The sequence below is a fragment of the Halichondria panicea genome, chromosome 3 (genome assembly GCF_963675165.1).
Source record: "Halichondria panicea chromosome 3, odHalPani1.1, whole genome shotgun sequence".
Classification (NCBI taxonomy): Eukaryota; Metazoa; Porifera; class Demospongiae; order Suberitida; family Halichondriidae; genus Halichondria; species Halichondria panicea.
In genome coordinates this window covers 5,382,648-5,409,334 of record NC_087379.1, presented here as the reverse complement: position 1 = coordinate 5,409,334, position 26,687 = coordinate 5,382,648, and the positions used below count along the sequence as shown (strand labels likewise).

Here is a 26,687-nt window from a genome sequence, read left to right as displayed (position 1 = left end):
GTACTACGATCACCCACGTGGTTGATTAAACTTTTAGTGTCAAGAGACAGAAATCGCCATCACAACTCTAGGCTCATACGAGGAGCACTGATTTTACTGCATGAGATGGCATCAAACAAGCGTCTGGAAGCAAGTAGACTTACCAGAGCCTGTCGGTACTGACAGAAAACGCCCACCACTCTACCACAGTACAAAAGAAGACAAAACCTGACTTTTCAACACTGGAGAGAGCGTGCATGAGCAAGAGCAGAAGAGAAGTAGAAGCAATTCACTGTCTAGGTAAATGTTGCAAATGTCTGTGTTATTTTATTAAAACTGCTATGAAATTACTAGCTATAAGGTATTGGAACTGTAGTTTGCACTAAATAATCTACTAAATAATCTACAAAATAATCGTATTTGAAAGTACGTATGAGCTTATAATTATGATCTTAAATTGTCAAAATAGCAAAATGCTCGGAAATCTTGTTTATTCGATGTACATAATAATGTATGCACTATTTAATTATTCGGCACAATAAACTAAAACACCATCATGCATGATCATGCAGTGCATGTGTGCATTATTGAGGTATGGACTCACATGTGATTCAGCAGCTTCCTCCAACAGCTTTATTACTGAAGGGTCAGGGCGATATGATCTCTTGGCTCTCATCAGAGCAGTCTGTCCATCCTGTGATGATGATCATATGAAGGGATGAGACGTACATATTGTAAGAGGTAAAGTGGTCTAATGCGTATGGCGTGTGTACTTTAATTGCTCTGTCAGCAATACTGCATGGCAACACAGGTTTAGGTTTAGGTACAAATGACAGCTCTGTTCAGTCATTAACTACTGTAAAAGGTAGTAAAGCTGTTTGTCACGCAACTACAGTACCCATCAATAAAACGTTCCTGTTCCTTAAAATGCATGTATTAAACAGTAACGTTAAACCGGATGCAAACGGCCACTTCCTTCGTTATAGAATAAAACGGTGACGTCATCATGAAAAATTGAAATTATTTACACAATGATACAATAACTGTATGATTATTACCCGAGGTGTGCGTGGGCGGCCACGGGTATAGTAGTCTGTTGGTGTTACAGGTGAATCTACTCACCTGGATGCCACAGCATTGCGTTTACAGCATGGATAGCCTCCACACACAACAAGTTATTACTTTTAATAGTGGCAGCTTTCGATGTTAAAGCTTCGTTGTCAAAAAAAAAGCGAGCAAAGCTAAACTTGCACAGCTAGTACACGCGACCTTTATTCAAGGTAACTCTACATATTTACAGCTGAAGTGATCCTATAATAGTCTGTTGCTACTGTAGATTCATGTCAACAGCTGAGGGTTAGCACTTCAGTGCTCTAGTTTTGTACAATGAGCTAGCTACCGTATAGCGGATATATTTCAAGGGTAAAAATTTTCGCGGAAATGCCTTAAGAAAGGTTTTCGCGGATTTAATTTTCGTGGAATATAGTGCCTTTTTGCACAGTATTGCAATATTAAATTTGGGTACATGTCTAATCCACGAAAACCATGAACATTTTTACCCTCCAAATATACCCGCTATACGGTACTATTATAGTATAATGTACACAGACAGTCAGTAACTGACGATGCATGGTCTTCAAAAACGGTCATTCCAGGTCACAGATGACTTGCATGAAGGCAACTTAGTCTTGAAGCTGATGCGAGACCAGAGGAGGAACGCCAGGGTCAATAGGGTCACATTTAATGAAAGATTACACATTCTTGTTCTGGGTTCTTGACCTTTGCTGCATATAGCAGCTTAGCGCTTCTGTTCTTTATTTGTCTGCTTGGAAAGCTTATCATACCTAGATCTATCAAGTGCAGCAAGCCAGTACATCAAAATTTATACCCTAGCCATGGAAGGCTAATTTCCATATCTTGTGGTTTCGAAGGATGTAATAAAAGGTCAAAGGTTGCAATTAAATCCTGGCCGGATATCCTCTCTCAAGCTGATTCCTCTGGGGCGCGATAGCTCAACCGATTTCTGTTGTGATTATAAAGAGGATCAAGCTATTGGTGGTGTATAAACTCAGTGGCGCGAGGGTAACTCAGTTTTACATATAAAACATAGGGCCACGTGGTGTTTTAATTAGTGACCTTTTGACCCTGGCATTCCTCCTCTGATGCGAGACCGAGAACAACTGGGGAAACGGCTAACTAAGAGGATTAAAGCACTACACAATCAGCTATACTGTAGTATACACAAGCTAACGACACTGTACACACGCATGCACAATCACAAATTAACGATTCTGCTTACTCAGCAATTTTTCTGCACATGCGTGGAAATGGTAGCGTTTTTGCATAATACAACAATGAGTTCATTGGTTTTTTTATGCGATTAAACAGGAACGGGAACTTTTTATTCATGGGTACTGCAATAATTATGTAGTCTATAAAGTACATGTGCTCACTTCATTAGTGCAGAGAACGGAAGCCCCTGATGAGAGAAGCTTTTTTACTGTATCTTCCTGTCCAGCGTAGGCTGCCTCCATGAGTGGAGTGTCCCCATCCTGCAAGAGTGGAGACAGTGACAACACAATATGAATGTACATTGCACAATACAGACATTTACTGCTCTACATTTTCAACCACATCCAATAGTGAGAACACAAGCACAACAGCAGGGTGTCATACAGGAAAGGGGGATATCCCCTACTATAGCTCCATGGAGCATATCCAGTCACTTTGTACGGAGAAAGTTTGCAAATTTACACTAAAACATACTAGGCGTTCTGTTTTTGCAATATAGGGAGTCTTACTGGGGTTCTTAGAAGAGAGAGCTTATTACCAGGCCTATAGCTAACTAGCTAGCTGTAGCTTTTAAATCTTAATTATTCACCTATGTGCTAGTAAAAGTGCACCGTCAGCTCAATTAACACTCGCCCGCAGACCCACTTTATCGGTTTTGCATATAAGGTCATGCTTTGCAAACTTGCACGAGATGTGATTCCCAGCGTAAGACGGTCCTTTTGTAATCTGCTCTGTACACAAGGATTCTGTGTGTACACCTCTAGCTACATGTTTATGTACTTCACGATAACATTTTCCAAATGATACTCACCATCAGGGGGCACTAGGTTAAGTGTTAATTGGAGGGGTCTTTAAGAAGCATGCATTGGATACAATAAGTTTCCGGGTTTCACGGGAGTTTCAGAGCGAAACACAAGATTGCTTCAGAGCCAGTATATGTATAGATTGACTTCAATGTAGAAATCACATGAACCACTTCTGTTGTTTTTCTACCTTATCTGATCCAAACATAGTGTAAAGTAGTAGAATTGCGTAGCCTACAACATGTACAAGTGCTCGCGGGATTCTTAGCTATACAGATTGAGAATGGATGCTAGTGCTAGAAAAGGGAAGATTGATGACAACATCAGGCATTCAGCTATAATTATATAGGATATAATAGTCATATAAGAGACCAGCAGAGGGCAGCATGCAGTTGAATTGCTACAGTCATACAGTAGTTGTCAGACACAAGCTGTCTCAAATTGCTGTCACTCGGTTCAAAGAAGGGCTGCCAAGATTTCTACGTCCATCAGCTGTTCCATGCATGCTAATCCACAAGTTGTGGCACAAGGATCGAGCAAATTTACCTATAAGGGTAAGATAGCACATTGTGTGAAAGAAATGACATGCTCAAGCTCAAGAAATGATATAAAACTAGTCGGTGCTTCCGAAACTTTGAGGAGGATTGTTTCCTCACAGAGCATACTCATAAAAAACCTACATTGTTGGCTAGCTATAGATAGATCTGTATGCATGTCTTTAACTAAATTTGACTCTGAACTCTTGACTATAACTCCGCATCATTTGCATGTGACATTATTACGTAATAGCATTTTTGAGATACACAAGCTGTCCCAGAGTCACCAGGCAGTCCTTTTTCTCCCGCCCCTGTTCAATGATGAGCAAAGTGGCTTGCGAGTCTACACCCATGCAGGAGGCGATTTTCACCTAAAGCACCACACTATACATGTACATGTACCATTGGAGTTTTGCATCCGATACGGTATTTGTGGTTATTTACAGTATCAAATTAGGTATTACGCTGAAAGAATTCTCCGCAGCTATATGTAGGTTACGTAATTTTTTTTTTTTTTTTTTTTTGGTAATTAACCTATACTGAAAATGCTGTATTTGTACGTATAATGTCAATGTTAGTGCCTTAGGAATCTCATAGGGACCACCCACAACCATCACTACATGTAGCATAATTATGATGTGATGGTCACGAAAATACTACCTATAGACCGCTCAGTTAGTATCAGATACTCACCTTGTCAGCCAGGTCAACCACGGGTCCTGAGGAGAGCAGCACTCTAACACAGTCAGTGTAACCTCCCCTGACTGCCCAATAGAGTGGAGTACCATCACCCTATAAGAGTGAGAGCATACAGTAACTATTGTCAACACATCTGACATTTAAATACGGTAAAGGAGGGGATTGGTATTTTTTACTTTCATAGAGTGGTTGCATCTGACGTCACATACGAAAGTATACATAACACTAACCCTACTTTTCAGCAAGCTACGTACATGTAGCTCGTAGTTATTAAGCGACAGCAGATTGTTACAAGCAAATAATAGTCACACCGAATTCTTGTCCACAGAATTTTATGAAAATGAAGGCAATTAATGTCCATTCATGCATAATTGTACGTGCATGCAAATAATTCCAGCATGCTGCCTATAGACACATCAGTTTAGTATTAGATATTCACCTTGTCAGCCAGGTTCACCACGGCTCCTGAGGAGAGCAGCTGTCTAACACAGTCAGTGCGACCTTCCCTGGCTGCCAAGCAAAGTGGAGTCCACCCATCCTACAAGAGTGAGACCCTAACATCTGTGTGGTAGACAGAGGAGGTCCGACATGCGTGCACGAATCACTACAAGTTAAGTGCATTGATGTCATTGCGGTCACGTGATAACGTCCTGGCCACATTGCACTGAACTTTTAGTGATTCGTACACGCATGTCGGACCTCCTCTGGTGATAGACAATAAATAAAGTAAAGGAAGGGAATTGGCAACGAGCAAAAAATGCAACAACCATATATGCTTGATCAGAGGCCGCTTTTTCCGCATTCAAATAGTATAGCCTCTCTCTACAGCCCATCTTCAGTGCAATAGTAATCGCTCAAATAGTATAGCCTCAGTGAACTTTGAGGCTATGTCTCTGCATGTGGCAGCCCACAGTAGGTCCGACATACGTGCACGAATCACTACAAGTACTTAGTGTAATATTGGCCAGGACATTATGATGTGACCCCAATGACATCAATGCACTGAACTTGTGGTGATTCGTGCACGCATCCTCTGGTGGCAGTCATACAGTAGCAGCTGGTTAGTCTCATGGCAGAGTTGGAGTAAGTTTTGATGACAAACTGAATTAGCTGCATGGGGTGTTAGTAAGCCTAATAAATGCCTCTCTTGAATTGTAACCTCCTCTGCCAGCAAAAATTTAGTAGCCACGGCCTCTGATCAAGCATATATATACAGTATCTGTGATTTACTATGCTATTAAACTGCACAAATTTTTTGTAGGCCTCGTTTAACAAGTAATTCTTTTTAATACATGTATATTCATTTAGTGTACAACACATAGAAAATGTATGCAGCTCAGCAAGATAAAATGTCGACTATACATACATGCAAACAATTCCTTAAAATTAATGTCACGAACATTAGTACAACCAGTAGGTTGTACATAGGATTGACAGTGCAGTAGTGTGTGTTTTCAATTATTGCACAAATTTTGACTCGTGTTTAGACTGCTCTATTTCTGCAGGGAAAGGCCACATCAAGAAACTAACTGGATAGATGTATAGAATATAGACTACACCTAAGAGTAGAATATGCGTCTATGTAACCTCCGCGGTGCGGTTAGCCCGAGGCGCAAAGCCGAGGGAATCTAACCGTAACCAAGGTGGTTACTAAGACGCATATTCTACGAGTGGGTGTGGTCTATCTAACTTGGACTTCAATGCGCATGCGCGGTTATAAAAACCAGGTTTGGTGTGTAGCAACAGAAATTGAATTTGTGCGAGCTGGACGGAGCTGGAAAGCTGTGAGAGACACCAGTTGACAGAAAAAGACAAGAAGACGGCTTCAAAACAACAAAAAACTACAGTAAAACTTAGTAGAGCTTGTGAAACGCTTGAAAAAGCAATACAAAGCAACAGTGGACATGGAAAGAATGGATAGTGACTGAACAAACTATTGCATTCTGTGTTTTTTATAATGTTTTTGTCATCTTCTTGTCACTTTCACTAAAAATTTCATTCCAACTTTTGAGAACTTCCTGCAAATTATTTGTCACTTCCTGTAGAATATGCGCCCATTTCCTGTAGAATGTGTCCACTTCCTGTAGAATAGGCACCCATTTCCTGTACCACTTCCTGTAGAATAAGTACCTTCTTGTAGATTATGCTTCCATGTAATCTAATGTTTTTAGCCAATCAGATCAATTATAGATGATGTAATGTAGTCAAAAGCTTTTATCTGTGTAATGTGTGATATTATAGTCAATGAATATTCACATGCATTAATATTGATATTTGAAAAATTGCACTATTTTCATATTTCACCGTGTTTCGTCTGACTGACTAAGTAAGTAAGTAAGTAAGTAACATTCTTGGAAAGCATTTCCTCCTTGTACAGACATGTTCAGAAGATTCTAGATACAGCCTCTAGTCGACTAGAACCCGGACCGTGGGCGTTTTTCTCAGAATTGCGTTCGCTTCCAAGAGGCAGATGACCTCTCAGGCTCCACTTTTCTTACCTACGCAATTCCGCATCTTTAAATGACTGCCACAGCAACGCACATGGCAACTTATGAGGTGGGCGTGGCTGTGACATCAATAAACACTTTCTTCAGCTCAGCTCTCCATTCTCTCACTTCAGGTATGCTATTTATGCTATAGACGTATGCACTGACTACCACATATCTACAGTATAGTACAGTATAAACATGGCTGCCATAATTATTATCCACATCGATAAATGAATAAATGAAAGCACCGCGGGTGCTGATGCCTCGGTGGAGGTGCCAAAGTTACATAACATAAAGCTACTAATAGCTAGCTTTTATACACACATTGATTAATTATCATGATGAACATTTTTAATTTTGCTGCATGCAGAATCCAGGAAAACTCAAAGAGTGGGTAATGATCGACGATGATCGTTGTTAATAACGATCGATGCCAAAGGTTCAAGTCTGGCTGCAAGTCAGCAGAGCCTTGCAGCTCTCTTCTCACTCTTGCAGCTACCAATAGCTAGCGTTCTAGTGCAGAGTTAACTACTAAGTAGAGTATCAACACTCGGTGAACAAGTTTTGCTACGGACTCTTCTGAAAAGGCTGCAATGGCATTCCAAGTACAAAACTAGGCATAACTCGAGAACGAAGCTTTATTTTGCAAATCCACAAATACCAAGCCAAGAAAACATGACTAGAAGCCTATAGAAACTCTTACTTGCACTTCAATGATCCTTGAGCAGCTGAAACAGTCTACACACACACACACACACACGCAGACAGACACACAAACACACTATACCGTATACCTCGCTTGCGCATGCGCACCCAGGCATAAATATTATAATAATGTTTATTCCAGTACTTTTTGAACTTCTCTTGCTTCTTGATGTTCCTCTTGTTCCTCTTAGGTATTGCACTTTCGATTTATTACTTCTGTCCAACGACCACTTTTATAATTATATTATCTTCAACTTTATTAAGACTGATTACAGGACGATGACAAATTAATCTAGCCTCTACACAGGCTCTCCTTTTTCTGTTCTTTATCACAATGGTTCAATAAGATAAAATACTGTATTATTCGTTCAATGAGATAAAATACGGTATTAATTGGAGGAATAAAGAAAGAAATAGACGTAGAGTTAGGAAAAAGGAGAGCCTGTATCGGGAAGTCGCGTGAGGGTAGAAGGGTGGTAGAAGGGTGAAAATGAGCGTGGGCATACTGAGCTAGAGATGTTGGACTGCCCACGCAGAGGTCTACGACTAATAAAACTTTGCCTGCAGCAAGCTGGACATGGACTTGGAACTGGAAGTTTGCAAGCACTAAGCTAGCTATACCTTAGGCTTAGCTAGATGATCTACTAGTCTAGATTGTGTGTTTAGATTCTATCACTATTACCTTTTCTTGTGTCTTTCTAGTAGAATAGCTTAGTCATCATTATCATATAGCAGGTAGCTACTGCCACCAGAGCTGGCCACGCTGGTTCTCTGATCTGACTTGCAGCACAGCTTGGTGGTTGTCTCAGTACAGTGCAGTACAGTGCAGTACAGTCTTACTCTGAATGCGTGGGAGAATACCTTACGTCACGATTGTGGGCTACATATCGCCCACGTTCATAAAAATCCTTGTGGATCACGCGATTTCCCAAACCAGGCCTTACTTTTTCTTAACTGTACGCCCATTTCTTTCTTTGCTGCCTCACTATGTCTTTCTTATGTTTATGGATGAACAGTGACAACAGCAAGAAAAAGTAAGGCCTGGGAACGAGGCTAAAATTAATCAACGTCACATTTATCTTATCATTAATGTACTACTGTAATGAAAAAGAAAGGGAATCAAAACTAAAAAACATTTGCAATGTGAACGTTGCTAGGATTGCCAGGAAAAGAAAAGCGCGAAAAAGCGAGGAAACAAGAAATTCAGCGAGTGCATAACTCCAATCCGTTACAATGTCATGAACATGTACAGTCGAGTGGCCTACTGTTGATAACAATTTTAGAATCAAAACACAAGTTAGGTAAAAATAAACCGAGAATAAGAAATAAGAATTCACAATCATCCACCCACACATCCAACACTTGCATGTTTGCTCAACACTGTAAGGGAAAACATCACAAACACATTACATATATACCTTGCAAAAGATTCATAAAAATTACTAAAGGATTTGCCAGGAAAAGCACAAAAACAAACAAAAAAATATTGCTTAAAACAGTACATGTGAATGAAGTTGTAACGGATTGGAGTTATGCACTTGCCGAATTTCTTGTTTCTTCGCTTTTTCGCGCTTTCCTTTTCCTGGCAATCCTAGCAACGTTCACATTGCAAATGTTTTTTAGTTTTGATATATAATAGGCACATCAGTTTAGTATCAGATACTCACCATGTTAGCCAGGTCTACCACGGCTCCTGAGGAGAGCAGCTGTCTAACACAGTCAGTGTGACCTCCACTGGCTGCCCAATAGAGTGGAGTACACCCATTCTACAAGAGGGAGAGCATACAGTAACTTTTGCTAACACAGATAGACCGTTAATAAAAATAAAGGAACGGGATTGGCATTATATCTGACCTCATCCACCCACATACGAAAGTATACATAACACTAACTCGATCTAAACCTAACCTAACCTTTCAGCAAGCTAGCTCGTTACATGTCGTTGAGCGACGGCAAATTAAAATGCACACATAAACATTATAATAGTCCCACCCAATTAATTTTCATAATGGAATTCTTGTCCACACATAATTATAGGTGGAAATGACGGCCATGTCCATGCATAATTGTATGTATATGCAACAAATTCTTAAATGAATAATAATTCCAGTATGTTGCCTATATAGATACATCAGTATCAGATAACTCACCTTGTCAGCCAGGTCCACCACGGCTCCTGAGGAGAGCAGCTCCCTAACACAGTCAGTGCGACCTCCCCTGGCTGCCTTCATGAGTGGAGTCCACCCACGCTACAAAGTGAGAGCATACAAAAACTTTTGATAACACATCTGTGTGCTATAGACCATAAATAAAGGGATATCTGCGATGTGCTACATAATTATTGTTATAATTATTATAAACTGTACAACTTCATTTTTAGTTTTTGCAGCCTCCATTTAACAAATTTATAAGCACTAGCTTTAGTGTACAATTAACATTGTTACATACCAAAACATAAAATCCCGGTGATGTCCATAATTGTACGTGTACATGCAATTAACTATACCAAATGATGCGGAATTTCTTAGGCAACAAGATGATATACATTTTTAGTTTTGAATGTTAATGGTTAGAAAGTTACAGTTTAACTAACAGCAGCCAGTTTCTAAAAGTGGGTGCATTTTTTCAATCTCAGAAGCCATTATTGTTTACAAACCCAAAATTTTTCTGAGATACATATACCAAGTTTCGTGCAATTCTGAAGACGTCACGTTTTAAATTTCGTTGAATTGATATGGAATGACCCTAGTATCAGATACTCACCTTGTCAGCCAGATCCACCACGGCTCCCGAGGAGAGCAACTCCCTAACACAGTCAGTGTGACCTTCCCTGGCTGCCACATAAAGTGGAGTCCATCGATCCTACAAGAATGAGAGCATAAGTAACTTGTGACAAACCATAAAATGCAACTATCCGTGATGCGCTATTGTATTATTACAAAAAGACGCTCTACTTTAGTGCTGACGTACAAAAAACATTCTCAGACATTCAGTGCAGTGCAAGACACAAGTAAAATTATGACAAAAGTGTACTACAAAACACATACATCTTCGAAGAAAATACTAACTCTATATAAACTCTATATATAGGCATAGACTTGCTAAAAACCATCCGTTTTGCTCCCTCAAATTTCCCGCGTGTTTTGACAAGTAAAAAGCGGCGCCTTATTTAGACAGTATATAAAAACTATAACAGGAGCTATTATTGAACCTGCCATAATTAGATGGGGTTAGGGGCCGTATTATTGAGATAGAAAATACCTCTGCAATACATTTCCTGCTCTGGCTAGGGGGGACGTAAATTCGGGTGAGTTATAATTCCTAATGATGTGATGGTCACGAACATGCTGCCTATAGACACATCAGTTTAGTATCAGAACTCACCTTGTTAGCCAGGTCCACCATGGCTCCTGAAGAGAGCAGCTCTCTAACACTGTTAGTGTGACCTTCCCTGGCTGCCACATAGAGTGGAGTACACCTACCCTACAAAAGTGAGAGCATACAGTAACTTTTGACAACACATCTGTATGATAGAACATAAATAATAATAGTAAAGACACATGATTGACATAATAGAGAGTGCATCTGACATCATCCACCCACGCATGTAACCGAAACCATTCAGCAAGCTAGCTAGCTCGTAATTGAGTGACAGCCGATTAAAATCCACACACGAACAAAAATTAATATAGTCCCACCAAATATTCCATGTCTACATCAGAATACACGCATCAACCAAGAAGTGGTTTTATGTCACCTGAAATACGTACGGCAGTATGGTCTTGGAGAGGTAGACACACAATATTTGGGGACAAGAATAATGCATGGAATCAAGTCAAGCGACATCGTAAATTGGTATAAATAATATTATTACTTTAATTAGCAAAAACAGACTTTCACAGCTTCAGCTCTACATACCCACAAACTAGCTTACTTCATCCACACTGTTGATATCATCTCCCCCTTTGATGCCATCTTGTAAAGCAGTCAAGTCACCAGCCCTGGCAGCCTTGTGTATGTCCATTTTCAAGTTTGATACTAGCCACACCCCTTTGATTTGGACCCCTCCTTAATGACATCCAGCATGCATGCAAAATGTTATGAGATAAGAATTTTTTGTTCAATCTTAAGTACAAAAAAAGAATGATGGTATGCACAATTATAATTTTGCATGTACGTTACGTGTAGAAAAACTACATGTACTTGCTATCTAATTGTGTGACCAAGTCAGTGTGTAGTGGGTTGAGTCTGAGAGTGGAGACAAACTCGTGGTACTTGTGGGGGTGGTGTTTGACCACACGCAGCAGGGCAGTGTACAGTCTGGTGGCCTTCTCTCTCTTGGTCTCATTCACATACTCGTTGGTTTTCTCAAGAATGGACACAGTGATGAGCCCAGCTGACAGGAAGTGGAGGGCCAAGGCCTTCGGGTCCTCAGAGAGTGACTGGACTATCTTCTCACTGCAGCTCATAAGCACACTGTAGCCAGCGTTACCTGCAGGAGAGAGGAAATGGTTAGAGCATGATACGCCCACACACTGGAGACTAAGTATTATTTAGAACACACCTAGCCAAGATTAAGTGTTTTAATCTGCGTGCCGAGGATGGTGCTCGAGGCGCAGCCGAGTGCATTACGTAACCGAGAGGCCATCCGAGTGCACCAGCATTAAAACACGTGACTTGGCTAGGTGTGTTCTAAAGGATTTAGTGCTGTCACGTGAGCTCTAGCCTCGTGGCAGCTAGATCTAGCTACATTTTAAATCAGTTGCTGGTGGCTAGCTAGCTAGCTAGACGTAATAGTAAGTTTTAGTAGGTTTGTAGATCCAGTAACTGATGCAAAGAAGAAGGAGATACGATCTAAAGCTATCTGGACTGACTGGGCATGTTCTCGACTTATTTCTCTTGCTGACCAACAGTCCCGATCCCACTACTGGATATGCCTCCAGCTGATCTGGCTTACTGGATGGGAAACTTTGTGCGCAAACTATATGGCAATGAGTATCTGGTTTGCTCTTTTGGAAAGCTATGATATTCGAAGCTTTGATGAAACGATTATATGGATCTGGCTTAGGTACAGGTATGTACATCTTCGAAGCAAGCTGAGCCTATTTCTCCAGACGAAAAAGCGATGCTATGGTCAAGTCAGCAATTCGGTACACTTACTACACATGAAACAAGTCGAAACAATAACATTCAACTTTCTAATACTTTTCAGCTTTGCTTGTATGTACACATTCAATCTGCTTGTATTATTATGATGACATTCAGATTCAATCTGCTTGTATTATGATTGTTTGATAAAAGTGTGCATTAACAAACCAACTTAAAGCACACTTAAGTGTGAATTAAGTTATTTAATCCATGGTCACCTGACTACTTTCAGATAAGCTGATTGGCTGGAGATCATGTGATCAGCACTAAGTACATGTAATGTGAACAAATAGACTCAATACATGTACAATACACTGTATATGGCTGGTAGTACACAATAGGAGGAAGTGGAAAGGATTATGGAACATAATTATAATACAGCCAGGAGGAAGTTAGACTTTTGCTCCCCCCCCTTGGATGTGGCTCCCTCTTAGAAATTCAAATAATTATGATATCTAAATTTGAAGGTTGGCATTGTGCCGCCTCTGAATGTATATTTTCCAGTTAAGCAAGCTTCTTTTGGGAGGTCATACATAACTTCACAATCAATATCAAAACTAAAACATTCAAGGCGTATCACTTCGTCTTGGTAAAGTTCTGGGAGTAGCCAAAAAACTGTCGATTTCGACAAAATACCATGGGCTATAATTATTAGCATTGTGCATTTAAATTCTTTCAGGACGTCATTACCTCTAGATAAAGCAAAGTTTTGGGAAGAGCAAAAAACTGCCATTACAGAATTAAGTTTTTTCCTCCCCGCCCACTCTTTGGGTTTGGTTTGCCCCTTTTGAAATACACTCACCACTGACTCCACTGAGCGTGTGGATGTCCCTGAGTAGACAGTCCACAGCTCTCAACAGATTAGCTCCATTCTCCACCAGGTCAACAAGAGCAGCTGTCTCCTCTGACTGGTCTGTACCATTGAGAATGAGAGCTAACACTTGATATCATAAACACACGTTCTCACCTTCTTGACAGTATCTGAGTTTGACCTTGGCAACCTTACAAAGCTGGTGAGATAAAGTCTCCATCTTAGAGAGACTGGCTTCAATGTTCTCACTGATGCTCTGTACTGTGCACTCCTGGACAACCCTCCTGGTCACTACAAGGACAGCCTTTATCTCTGTCCGTATGGAGTCAGTGTGGGCTGTCAGCTCACTCAGAGAAGATGACCTGAGGTGGGAGATATTGTAAATACAGTGCTACATTAAGATAGTAGACATCTCACTGAAGCGCAGTTGTCATTTTCTCCATTAGTGACAGTACAGTCTCCACAGTAGAGCCAAGCTGTGAGGTGGTCATCTCCCCAACTGTTCTCCTCAGTACTTCAGTGGCTTCCTACAATCACATACATACGGGTAAATGTTCGTATGAACTGCCCAATCAAATATTTCGTATTCTAAATACTCGTACAGCTCAGGATAGTGACGTTGAACCTATCGCGGTAGCTCAGTTTTAATTTCGAATGATAATGTTATTATGTACATGTATACAATATGAAAAATACGAAAACTTCTACCGTACGAAAATAACCTGCTATACGGTACATGCATTATAACGAATTGAGAATGTCCACATGCAGTACACACAGTACAGACGTAGGTCTCAAGGAAGCAACATATACTGTAAAGGACATTTTACAGACATCCATTAGCCAAAATTTAACAAGTGTAGGATGATGCAGAACATTGGGTTGATGGCACAAGTGAAGTGTATCTAACATTCATATATTGACTTTAACAGAGGTTGAGTGAGACACCTTGAGTTGTTTAGTGTCCACTGATCTCTGAGGAGTGAGCAGTGCCATGTCCATACTGACTGGCTTGTCAAAGCCATACAGTGAGAGAGTGCATGTGGTGCAGGAGGCAGCTCCTTGCTCAGGGAAGAACCGACACACTATCCTGGGTGGGTAGCACTGAAGCTCCTCTGGCGAGAACTTACCAATCACTGGCAGGTCCACTTCTTCTTGGGAAATCTGCAAACACGGCAAAATGAATTAATAGGAGACACAAAAAAGTGTGGAAAAGTCACATACGATATAAGGGTTTTTCTTCTAACTATTGAAAGCACTCACCATTCTCTGGTCAGGCACACTCCTCCAGGCTGGATCACAGACTAGCTCCAGTACTGCATCAACTTGGACAAAGCAAAGAGGTTGTTTAATTGTCTTATCAGCAGGGCTACTTGACAAGTGTGGATACTCTCGGGGAATGATGTCAACCTCAAACCTCTGCAAGAACTGCACATGGAGGTAAACAGTTATTCACGTACAATCACAAAACTGCAATGTACGTACATCAAGAAACAGACGGTTAAAGTAGCTGACAATGACAAGAGCCATCCTGTCACCAGTTGTGTGTGGAGGAGACCGGTAGACTCTGACAGTGTAGAGATTACTGTCGGTCTTGCCTGCATGTACATGCATTTTGTTGAATTGGAAGTGATTCACATTTCCAAATACTTACCTTTTTTCCTCCTCTGGCCAATTTTAAAGAACTTCTTCAGTCGTGTGCCCAGTGTCAGTCTCCCGGTATTCCCTCCAGGAGTGAACACTGACCTTGCCTCTTGTATCTCCTGGTACTCGTACACATTTTTTGTACCAGATCTCTTGGGAGACGAGTCAGCTTGGAGAAAAAGGAGGTCATCAGCTTCTTGATGGGTGGACACTCGTACATGATGCTCCATGCTCAGGGTCACCTCTCCGTTTAGACCTTCACCAGAGATCAAGTAGGACGGACTGGCAGACTGAATGCCCTCAGGCATCACAAACACATCCTTGGGAGCGAGACTGGGTTGTACCTTAATGCTCACAGAGGTCCCTGATGGGACAGCATTAGCTGGAACAGTCACTTGCACTCCACTATCAAAGTCAGCATGGCCACCACTGGAGGTGAACTCCTTCTCTTGAGGCACGCCATAGAAAGTGACATCAGGGTGTGCAGAGGTTTGGTGCAGGGGATCTATACACAGGAGATAAACACACAGAACCATGTGCTAGATACAGCACAAGCACACACTTACATCCAGGTGGTGTGGAAAGGGTTTCCCCTGCTGCCTTGTTCTGGTAGACTGGCTTCTTCCTAAAGTTGACTCACATTCATAAAGTTAGTGACTCAACTGTGCAATCGTCACTCACGTTTCTGTGTCAGTGACAACAGTCCAGTTCTTGGGAAGGACTGGTACACGTGACTGTGACTGTGTGTGTGTGTGTGTGTGTGTGTGTGTGTGTGTGTGTGTGTGTGTGTGTGTGTGTATGTGTGTGTGTGTGAGTGTGTGGGGGGGTGAGCACATGTAATGGTTTCATGTTTATTCGGGTGTGTGTAATATTGGAACTGTAGTTTGCACTCCATACAGTTAAGACCACTAAATTACATCATTGACAGTATTAATGTATCAGTTTGTTCCCATAGAAAAGTACTGAGGTTATCAGTGCTTAAATAAAAGTAAACACATGTAAGACACTTATATAGTGTACATGTATGTATACTGTATATTTAATTTAGACTACATTACATCATCTGTAATTGATCTGATTGGCTAAAAACAGTAGATTACATGGAAGCATAATCTACAGGAAGGTACTTATTCTACAGGAAGTGGACACATATTCTACAGGAAATGGACGCATATTCTACAGGAAGTAACAAATAATTTGCAGGAAGTTCTCAAAAGTTGGAATGAAATTTTTAGTGAAAGTGACAAGAAGATAACAAAAACATTATAAAAAACACAGAATGCAATAGTCTGTTCAGTCAATATCCATGTCCACTGTTGCTTTGTATTGCTTTTTCTAGTTGGGCATGGGCAAGGGGGGCCAGGAAGCATCAAAAACACTTTAGCAGTCGCTTGACACTTTCTATTGAGTTTTTTAAGGTTCCATGCCGGTCCAGTCTGCTCTATACCCCCCTCCACTCCACCACAGAGCTTCATTCTTCTTCTTGTAGTGTTGCAGTCAGTTCTAGCATAGTTCTAGGTTCTTTTTACTTGTCTGTTCTTTCCAGTTATCTTCAAGAAGCGTTTCACAAGCTTTACTGTAGTTTTTCATTGTTTTGAAGCCGTCTTTTTCTGTCAACTGGTGTCTCTCACAGCTCTCCAGCTCGTCCAGCTCGCACAAATTCAATTTCTGTTGCTACGCACCAAACATGGCTTTTTATAACCATTTTTTTTTTTTTTTTTTTTATTTTTTTATAACCACGCCTCGCGCATGCGCAATGAAGTCCAAGTTAGATAGACCACACCCACTCGTAGAATATGCGTCTTAGTAACCGCCTTGGTTACGGTTAGATTCCCTCGGCTTTGCGCCTCGGGCTAACCGCAACCGCGGAGGTTACGTAGACGCATATTCTACTCTTAGGTGTAGTCTATCCTATACTTATTCCACACGAAAAAGCTCTTAAACTAAAACACTCGATCATGATCAGTGTATACATTATTGAGGTACGGACTCACATGTGATTCAGCAGCTTCCTCAAGCAACTTTATTATTGAAGGATTAGGGTGATGTGATTCCTTGGCTCTCATCAGAGCAGTGTCTCCATCCTGTGATGGTGATCATACATTGTAAGAGGTAAAGTGGTCTAATGCATATAACATGTACTTTGCTGACAGAGCAATACTGGCAACGGTAATTGCATGTTAAGAAGTTGGTTATTTCTATTTAGGTACAAATGACAGTTCTATTCAGTCATTAACTACTGTAAGAGGTATAGGTGTACAGTACATGTAAAGCTGTTTGCTACGTAACTATGTACTCTATAAAGTAAATGTGCTCACATTATTAGTGCAGAGAACGGGAGCCCCTGATGAGAGAAGCTCCTTTACTGCATCTTTCTGACCCCAGAGGGCTGCCAGCATGAGTGGAGTGTCCCCACCCTGCAAGAGTGGAGACAGTGACAACACAATATGAATGTACATTGAACAATACAGACATTCACTGCATGCTCTACATTTCCAAAGCGCAACAGTCATACGTATTAAGCCAGCTAATGCAGTACACATAAATGGCTAGTACGCAGTTTAAATTAAACAATTAAAAATTCACAGAGAATTATGAATCAATTAATGTACATATAATTTTTTCAGCACATGAATGTACTAATCATTGTACACCTATACAACTGCATGTATAATTATACTGTTAAGAGTTCATTAGGAAGAGTACGCTACTCCACTTAAAACCACATGCTGTTGTATAAACTGTGAATCAAATTTACAATGAATAACATCAAGAGTGCATAAGAAGAGAAGAGTGTCGAACTACTGATACTTCTACACAAACACTGTGCACAAAGTAACATGACTCGCACGTGATAAAGTATATCGTAAACTTACTAGTAATCTCCTAGTAAATGTTAACCGTGACGTTTTTAGGGGTGTGGTGTCGAACAAATCTAGCTAGTTGTTCGCGTTTAACGTTCAGAGCTCATGGAGCGCTCACTGCACACTGATAGGAGACGATCTCTTCACAAAAATCATCTAAATAGAGACAATATAGTCGAGCTGATCCTCTTCTCTTCATTCACTATTAACAAATTCTGTGCGTTGCGTAAACGTCATCAATTGCGAGTTGCTCACGTGCAATTGACAGGATGTCACGTTACTTTATGCACAGTGTTTGTGTAGAGGTATCAGTAGTTCGATACTCTTCTCTTCTTATGCACTCTTGGTAATAATTATAGTGATAGATGTTATTCATTACACAGTATCAAAAGTTTATTAGGAACAGCTGAGATATAGTAATTATTGTGAAAACTTAGCTGTAGCTTGTCCCTACAGCCTTTTCAAAGCTTATATGAGCTACTAAAGAAGCAGTTAGCAAAGCTCCAAGATCTATTTGCAGCAAGAAATGGCTCATAGAGCATACATAGCTGGCAATTGAAACCTCCCAAGGAAGACACATCTTTATAACGGCCAAAAAAGGCTGTTCCCCAATGGTGTCCGTTTTATGGAGGTTCCACTGTATTGCCTTTCCTAAAGTCCGCTGCCTATAGACACATCAGTTTAGTATCAGATACTCACCTTGTTAGCCAGGTCCACCATGGCTCCTGAGGAGAGCAGCTCTCTAACACAATTAGTGTGACCTCCCATGGCTGCCAACAAGAGTGGAGTGTACCCATCCTACAAGAGTGAGAGCATATACAGTAACTTTTAACAACATGCACATCTGTGTGATAGAATAAATAAAGTAAAGGAAGAGGATTGGCAACGAGCAAAAAATGCAGCTATCTGTGATGCGCAATCATAATTAAGAAAACTGTTTCGAAAAGACGCCCTCCTTTACTCCTCGCAAAAACATTCTCAGACCTCCAGTGCAGTGCAAGACACAAGTAAAATTATCACATCAGTGTACTACAAAACACATCTTCAAAGGAAATACTGGAACATTAACTCTAAGGTAAATCTAGATCTGTAGCTAGCTAGCTAGTTTGTTCCGTCTAAATTCGAAGGTGGCGTATTTTTAGGTGAGTGCAATACATGTAAATAGTCACGAACATGCTGCCTATAGACACATCAGTTCAGTATCAGACACTCACCTTGTTAGCCAAGTCCACCACGGCGCCTGAGGAGAGCAGCTCTCTAACACAGTCAGTGTGACCTCCCCAGGCTGCCCAATAGAGTGGAGTACGCCCATTCTACAAGAGTGAGAGTAACTTTTAACAACACAAATAAAGTAAAAGAACAACCAACAAATGTTCAGGTCAGTCTGCACAAGGTCAAAGAATCTTGTCTGCATTCTAATTAACGCAACGTATTCCTTTTGCTGAAATGGCCACAGTGCAGGTAGGTTGGATTTGGTCCTAGAGCTACTCTTGAAGAGTGTCTAAATAAATGAATCACTATAATATAGGATAGTAGTAGGACCAACCCACCTGCATCAATGGACACTTCAACAAGTTGCGTTAATTATAATGTAGAATGATTCGTTGACCTTTGACCGTGTGCAGATTAAATTAGTTTTAAGCGCGCGCAACTAATTGTGGTGGTAGGCGAAGGCAGGTGACTCTTCTCGGCCACCGTAACGACTAACTGCCGGTAGATCTGTCTGTAGCTAGCTAACTCTTGCTTGTCCATACAAAACGAGTGTTAATTGCAAGCTGCGCTGTGCTAATGCCTCTCGCCATGTTTTGTTTCGCTCAAAATCTATTAGAAGAGGTAGTTATTATAGTTTGCTTCGTATAATGATGTTATTATTGTTGATTGCAATTGTTGACAATGAATGAGTGAAATTCCACACCGTCGAGGAGCTGAATGGAAACAGAAGTCTATCAGATGGCTTGTTGAATGATCTTCAAGGATAGAAGCAACTGCATGTTTTTGTAGATGTACAATTAATGTAGAAGTTTCAGTATTTTGCATTTCCTGCCAAATGAATAATAATATTAATGAAAGCACCGCAGGTGCTGATGCCTCGCGGTGGAGATGCCAAAACTACATAGCATACATACTAATAGCTTAATTTTATACACATGATGAACATTTTTTTAATTTGCATGCTGCAATGATCGACCATGATTGTTGTTAAAAACGATCGATGCCAAATTTCAAGTCTAAAATTAATGGCTGCCATCAGCAGAGCCTTGCAGCTCTCTTCTCACTCTTACAGCTACGAATAGCTAGCGTTCTAGTGCAGAGCTAACTACTAAGTAGAGTAGTAACACTCGGTAAACAAGTTTGGCTACGTGCTCTTCTGAAAAGGCTGCAATGGCATTCCAAGTAAGCAAAACTAGGCATAACTCGAGAACTAAGTATTTTGCAAATCCACAATTTAAATTCCAAGAAAACATGACTAGAAGCCTATAGAAACTCTTAAATTCATTGATCCTTGAGCAGCTGTAGCAGTCTACACACACAGACACACAGACACACACACACAAACACACTACCGTATATACCTCATGCGCACCGAGGCATAATAATTATACAAATTGTGTTTAGAAAAATAGCATAGTCTGCATTGTAGTGTTTCATGGCTTACTTTAGTCCTGGACCTCATGAAAAGATGTTATATTCTGTCTCCATCACATACACGTGGAAAAATGTATGTGTCTCTCTGGCTACTTTGAATATAAAACTTTCATTAACTAACCTGATCCCCAGCGATCCCCTCCATTAATTCTGACAAGTTATCAGTGCATACAGTGTTAAATTACTAGATTCTTGTGAGTCAGTACAGTGCAAGCTACATATACAGCATCGCTGAAGCCTAGCTAATTCTGGACCAACTAGACAACTAGTCAGGTGTTATAAATTCAGCGAAGTAAGAGAAGTCATAACTTTCTTTACAGTTGTTCAGTATCTATGGTAACGTGAGAAGAGACGTCACATGAATGATGACGCGTGGCCAACCTCCTCTGATAAAACAGAGGTATTTTCTATCTATAATACGCCCCCCTAACCAATAATATAGCTCCTGTTAGATCTGCAATACATTTCCTGCTCTGGCTAGGGGGGGGTAAATTTTAAGGGAGCGTATTTTCAGGTGAGTACGGTACATAATAGTTAGATACTGTTTAGGAGATATCTATGGGAATTATAAGCCCAAAGGCCTGCTGTAGTATCTCGAGCAAAGCGAGGGTACTACGAGTGCCTGCGGGCTTATAATTCCCATAGATAACCGATAAACAGTATCTAACGAGTTTAGTTGCTAGGTTCATTTCAAAAACTAACCGAAAGAATGGACGCGGACGAAGACCTAGGCCTAGACAAGCTCTTTTCTGAAGAAGTACTTGGCATAATAATGACCGAGCCCATAGACCCTGCCCTCTACGACATAAATGTGGAGGCGGAGCTGGCTACTCTTTCTACAGAACAAAGAAAGAAGGAGGAGCTGGACAAGCCAACAGAACCTACACAATCTTCTCTACCTAACTCAAAGTGAATGAAGCTTTCTTCAAGCAGTGCCTCTACCTCCAAGCAAGTGCGTGCATTTGCACTTCAGTTAACAAAAAATGAGATGGAAAAATTGAAGAAGAGTGCTATTCCTAATAGCACAACTTCAGATACAAAGTACTGCTTCAAGCTATGGAATGACTGGTGTGAGTACCGATTAAAGTGCCATGGGGATGTTATTCCACTATTGAGTGACCTGAAATCCGAGGAACTATCCGAGAACCTGAAATGCTTCATTTTTCAGATTCGGAAGAACGATGGCTCAGAATTTCCCCCTGACACACTGCACCACATTGTGAGTGGCATGCATACAGAGGTATATGCGATGGAATGGAAATCCCGGGATTGACCTGTTCAAGGATGCTTGTTTTGCTGACTTTCGAATGTGCCTAGACTCCGAAATGAAGCGCTTGCAGAGAGCTGGACTAGGGTCACAAAAGAAGAAGGCTGAACCTCTAACAGAAGAAGAAGAAGAACTTCTATGGAACAAAGGTCTTTTTGGATGCAAAACTCCACAAGCACTGGTTGATACGGTACTTTTTATGAATGGTGTCTACTTTGCTCTACGAAGTGGTAGCGAACATCGTCAATTGAGGTCAGAAACATGCCAAATTCAAGTAATTGAAGTTGAAAAGGACAGCGGTCGTATTTGAAATACACAGAAGACGTATCTAAAAATCGACCATGCAGGAGGCTTGAAAGGCAAGAAACTCAAGCCAAAAGTAGTGTCTCACTACAACAATCCTGAAAACCCTGAAAGATGCTTCGTTCGGCTATTCCAGCTTTACCAACATGCAGCTCCTGCCAAAAGATTGTCCTAAAAATTCTCGAGCCTTGAAAAACCCAACACCTACTAACTACTTGGTTTTCGAACAAACCAATTGGCCACAATACACTGGACCAAACAGTGGCTCGACTATATGCTCTGCAGCTAGTATTAAGGAATACCTAACGAATCATTCTCTCCGTGCAACTGCTTCTACTAGACTCTACAACGCTGGAGTGGACGAACAAATGACAATGGAAACAACTGGACACCGAAGCTTGGAAGGAGTTCGCAGCTACAAGAGAACTTCTGAGTGTCAAAAGAAGTCAGTTTCAGACATCCTCAACGTAAAGCCAATTAACATACTGGCACACACTGATCACTCACAGATGGCAGTGCAACAGAACTCACAAACCAACTGCTGTCAATTTATGCCTCCAAACTTTACCTTTAGTACCTGCAACGTTACCATCAATCTCTCTATGCCTACATCCAACAACCAACGTATTAACAGCGACTGAACATTATAATTTTATGTCATTACCAAAAACAGAACAGTTACTTCTCATTGTTTTTTATAATACAATCTACAAAAAACATGTTTGAAAAACACAAAATAATGAATGGTTGTTGTGAACATGAAAATTACAGGTTCATATGAGAATTTACAGGTTAATATGGGAAATTTGTTGCATTTTGAGTGGGCAGATCAAAGGAAACACTGTGCCAATATCTATGGAACGCCGTTTGCGACAAAATTCAGGCAGAATGTGATAGGCGTGTGCATCCAATATAAAATCGATTTTTGAAGATCGATTTTTAATAATCGATTTTTTACAGTTGATTTTTTCAATTTACACGTGAACGATCTTTGACAATTGATCTGATAATAGATTTTTGAAATTCGATTTTTGATAATCGATTATTGAAATTCGATTTTTGATAATCGATTTTTAAAAATCGATTACAAAAATCGCAATTGATTGATACTAGTCTCGAATCCAGGCCGATTATGGATTCAAGGCTACAGTTAGGCCGCCCTTGAAACTCAGAACATGCACAAACTCCTTCTCCGCGGCCTGGAATCAAAGCTTGGCTTGGTTAGCTATCTCACATGATAGACTATAACGCAAGAGCGAAACATTATTGTTTTTGGAACCATTAAAAAGGAGGGCCATAAGTCACAGTAAAAATCAGAACTGTTCAGTTGGTGCTACTTATTTAGTTTCTTTGTGCACCCATTTTTGTATGCTTTCTCGCCAGCACTGTTTTATTTGGCCATCTTGTGTGTGCTTAGAGAAAGAGCTTGCTTAGAGAAAGAGCTGAGAAAGAGTTTGGTGATTCCAGATAGAATAGAAGTCATGAATAGTGGCTTCTTCAATGCAAAATTTCTCTAAGGATAGTATCATGTGATACAGCTTTAGACAGGGGCCCCCCCAGCCCACCTTCAGAGCAGTTCTAAAATCGATTATCAAAAATCGAATTTCAATAATCGATTATCAAAAATCGATTATCAAAAATCGAATTTCAAAAATCGATTATCAGATCGATTGTCAAAGATCGTTCACGTGTAAATCGAAAATCAACTGTAAAAAATCGATTATTAAAAATCAATCTTCAAAAATCGATTTTATATTGGATGCACACGCCTCACATTCTGCCTGAATTTTGTTGCAAACGGCGTTCCATAAATATCTGCCATAATTATGGCACAGGTCAAGCCTTGAACTATGCCACTATCTAGATACTGGCATAGTATGACTAAAGTGCCCATCCTCCACCCAGTAACCTGAAACGGTCCCTTTTATAAGTATAACACTGTTAAACAGATTCAGTGGTAGGCAGAAAACGTTTTTCATGCGTCTGGTGCATTCCACAGCCACCACAAGTAGTTGAAACTAGTTGTCCTATAAAAGGAGTGATGTGTACGGCGGAAAGGAATGCACAAGGAATGCAACAAATCAGTTGTTATACAGCTCACTCCTGCGCACATGGGATATATTGGCTCAGTAGTGCCTTTGCCCTCGAGGCCTGCGGCCCTCGGGCCTAAGTCACTATACTGAGCCAATATATCCCATGTGGCACTCGTGCATGTGTCACAACTATAATATAAACCCTGTACTGACCAATCAGATTGCTGGATTCTGGGCTACTAGTAGTAAATAATTCCTAATGAGTGATATTATGGTCACGAACATGCTGCCTATAGACACATCAGTCCTATAGACACATCTGTTTAGTATCAGATACTCACCTTGTCAGCCAGGTCCACCACGGCTCCTGAGGAGAGCAGCTCTGTAACACAGTCAGTGTGACCTCCACTGGCTGCCAACAAGAGTGGAGTGTTCCCAATCTACAAGAGTGAGAGAGTTTTGAAAACACATCTATAACCTTAGCTCGGATGGCAGATTAAATCCACACACGAACACAAATAATAGTCCCATGGCCGCCCAATTCAATGTTCCATGGAATTTCTTGTCCACAGTTATTCCGGTGACAGAGCACATGCATCAACTATATCACCACAGTATGGTTCTGAAGTGGTTTGCTCCCTCATTTAATATTTTATATAGCCTGAAATACGGCTGTATGGTGACGAACGACTTTACCTCTCAAATGAGAGGTACACTGTCTAAGAATATGTCGGGACAAGACTAATTAAAGCATGAAATCAAGCGACCTCGTAAATTCGTGTAATTATTGATTAGCACAACAGCTAGCGCTAGCAAAAACAGACTTTCACAGCGGCTTCAGCTCTACATACCCACATGCAGCTTACTTCATCCACACTGTTGACATCATCTCCCCTCCTGACGGCATCTTGTAAACCACTTAAATCACCAGCACTGGCAGCATCGTGTATGTCCATTTTCCTCGAGAGTAGACACGCACGGCCTTTGTTTGCCCTTTACTCTGTCACCGGTTAGGATCTGTACTCTTATCTCATAGATTTGTACTATAAATTTACTATAAATTACAGCACGGATCCATCACAAAACAGATTATGTTACGCTACACATGTACTATGTAAGTCTTAGGAGCTTCGCTCTGTAAGTTGCACCAGAGCTATTATCTATGGTTGCACTGAGAAGAGGAAGAGGGCCTAGCGCCTAGGGATTGGTAACGGAAGTACCCTCGTGTAACATCCGCTTTATCTGCGGTTTAATCGAGGCTGTGTCAACAAGCTAAAGCTGTAGATGGGCGTGGTCCGGCTAGGCCGGGTTTGTACGGTCATAGAAGTGTGGTATGGGTACCGGGTATGCTGGCTGGGTGCGATTGACCGAGGCGGATTGTGTTGCATAAATGAGAGACGGTTTTTTTTGCTCAAATCGAGATTGTTGTGCGTAGCGTTTTTAATGTCAAGTCAGCCCATGAAGTGACTAGTGGCTTAAGAGAAAAAGTGAAACACAGCGCTCTAAAAGATGAAGATGTCATCTTTTATTGGTATATACTAACTACTGATATCGACACGGAAACTGGAAATATTCTACTTTCAATGATAGTCGATCTGTACGTAACTATTCGAGGTTTCTCCTTTGCAAAATCCTTTTAATATGGAATTGTATAAAGAATCGATGAAGAAAGCAACTCAAAAAACGAAGGGACTAAGAAAAACTCTGTTGTCATGAACTAACTATAAGTATATTTATATAGATCACGTTTTTATATTATTTATGCTCCTATATTAATACAAATATATGTTTCACAAATTTATATTGATGGGTATATTTATAATTTTTTCGATCAAGCACAACACAAAGCCATAATATAGTTATTAATGTTTCCCTTCTTTTTGCTTTCTGCACACGGCTTTTCTTTTGTGCAGTGGAGTATCATCATTAACTTGTTGTTCTCCTTTATTACCACGGCAATTACCCCTCACGTCTCTGCACAAGCCGTTGATCACTCTCAGTGCTTGAGTATTCTGGCAGAACTCTTGGACAGTTGGGTTTTCGTTAACCCCACCTCTTTGCCTTTGGCAGCCAAAGAATTTCTCTAGAGGGTCCTGGCTGATCCGCTCACTCAAAAAGCACTGTACGCCAGGGAGGGTGAACAGATACTTTACCATTTCAATGAATGATTTAACTGCAAGGGAGGAGGAGAGTTTTAAGGTTTATAATTATCATAATATACACAGCATACCTGTGAACCTCAGTCCCGTTCTTGTGGCATCACTCAATAGCATCTTGTTGCGGTGAATTGCCCTAAGCTCCTTATGGCTAGAAACAGATTTCTCCCAGTCATCCAGATACTTAAGGAACTCATTCTCCAACCACTATATATAATTACACTCATGCGTTAAATCTGAACACACTAATTAATCATACCTTTATCCTAAGGTCACTGGCACTCCTGTAAGGATATTGAAAGGGCTTTCGTT

At 40.7% G+C, this 26,687-nt stretch overlaps 2 protein-coding genes across 3 annotated transcripts in view; both read right to left on the bottom strand.

The window, feature by feature from the left end:
* Positions 1–11,576, bottom strand: part of LOC135333670 (uncharacterized) — a 99,154-nt gene extending 87,578 nt beyond the window's left edge. For both annotated transcript variants that reach the window (XM_064528678.1, XM_064528677.1), the window contains exons 1-9: positions 11,438–11,576; positions 10,888–10,986; positions 10,267–10,365; positions 9,654–9,752; positions 9,171–9,269; positions 4,749–4,847; positions 4,304–4,402; positions 2,433–2,531; positions 584–673 (exon numbers count right to left, since the gene is read on the bottom strand). In XM_064528678.1, coding sequence (XP_064384748.1) covers positions 584–673; positions 2,433–2,531; positions 4,304–4,402; positions 4,749–4,847; positions 9,171–9,269; positions 9,654–9,752; positions 10,267–10,365; positions 10,888–10,986; positions 11,438–11,527 — 873 coding nt within the window. In that variant the 5' untranslated portion in view covers positions 11,528–11,576. The remainder of the gene's footprint in view (positions 1–583; positions 674–2,432; positions 2,532–4,303; positions 4,403–4,748; positions 4,848–9,170; positions 9,270–9,653; positions 9,753–10,266; positions 10,366–10,887; positions 10,987–11,437) is intronic.
* A 25-nt stretch (positions 11,577–11,601) lies between these two features.
* Positions 11,602–25,370, bottom strand: LOC135333690 (uncharacterized). The gene is made up of 16 exons (XM_064528711.1): positions 25,086–25,370; positions 24,561–24,659; positions 19,185–19,283; positions 18,670–18,768; positions 17,425–17,523; positions 17,101–17,190; positions 15,788–15,846; positions 15,673–15,731; positions 15,117–15,611; positions 14,948–15,060; positions 14,726–14,890; positions 14,411–14,626; positions 13,880–13,989; positions 13,619–13,824; positions 13,454–13,564; positions 11,602–11,995 (listed from the first exon to the last, which is right to left on the bottom strand). The coding sequence occupies exons 1-16, from the start codon at positions 25,173–25,175 to the stop codon at positions 11,697–11,699; spliced, it is 2,409 nt and encodes an 802-aa protein (XP_064384781.1). The 5' UTR covers positions 25,176–25,370; the 3' UTR covers positions 11,602–11,696.
* Between the last annotated feature and the right edge of the window lie 1,317 nt (positions 25,371–26,687).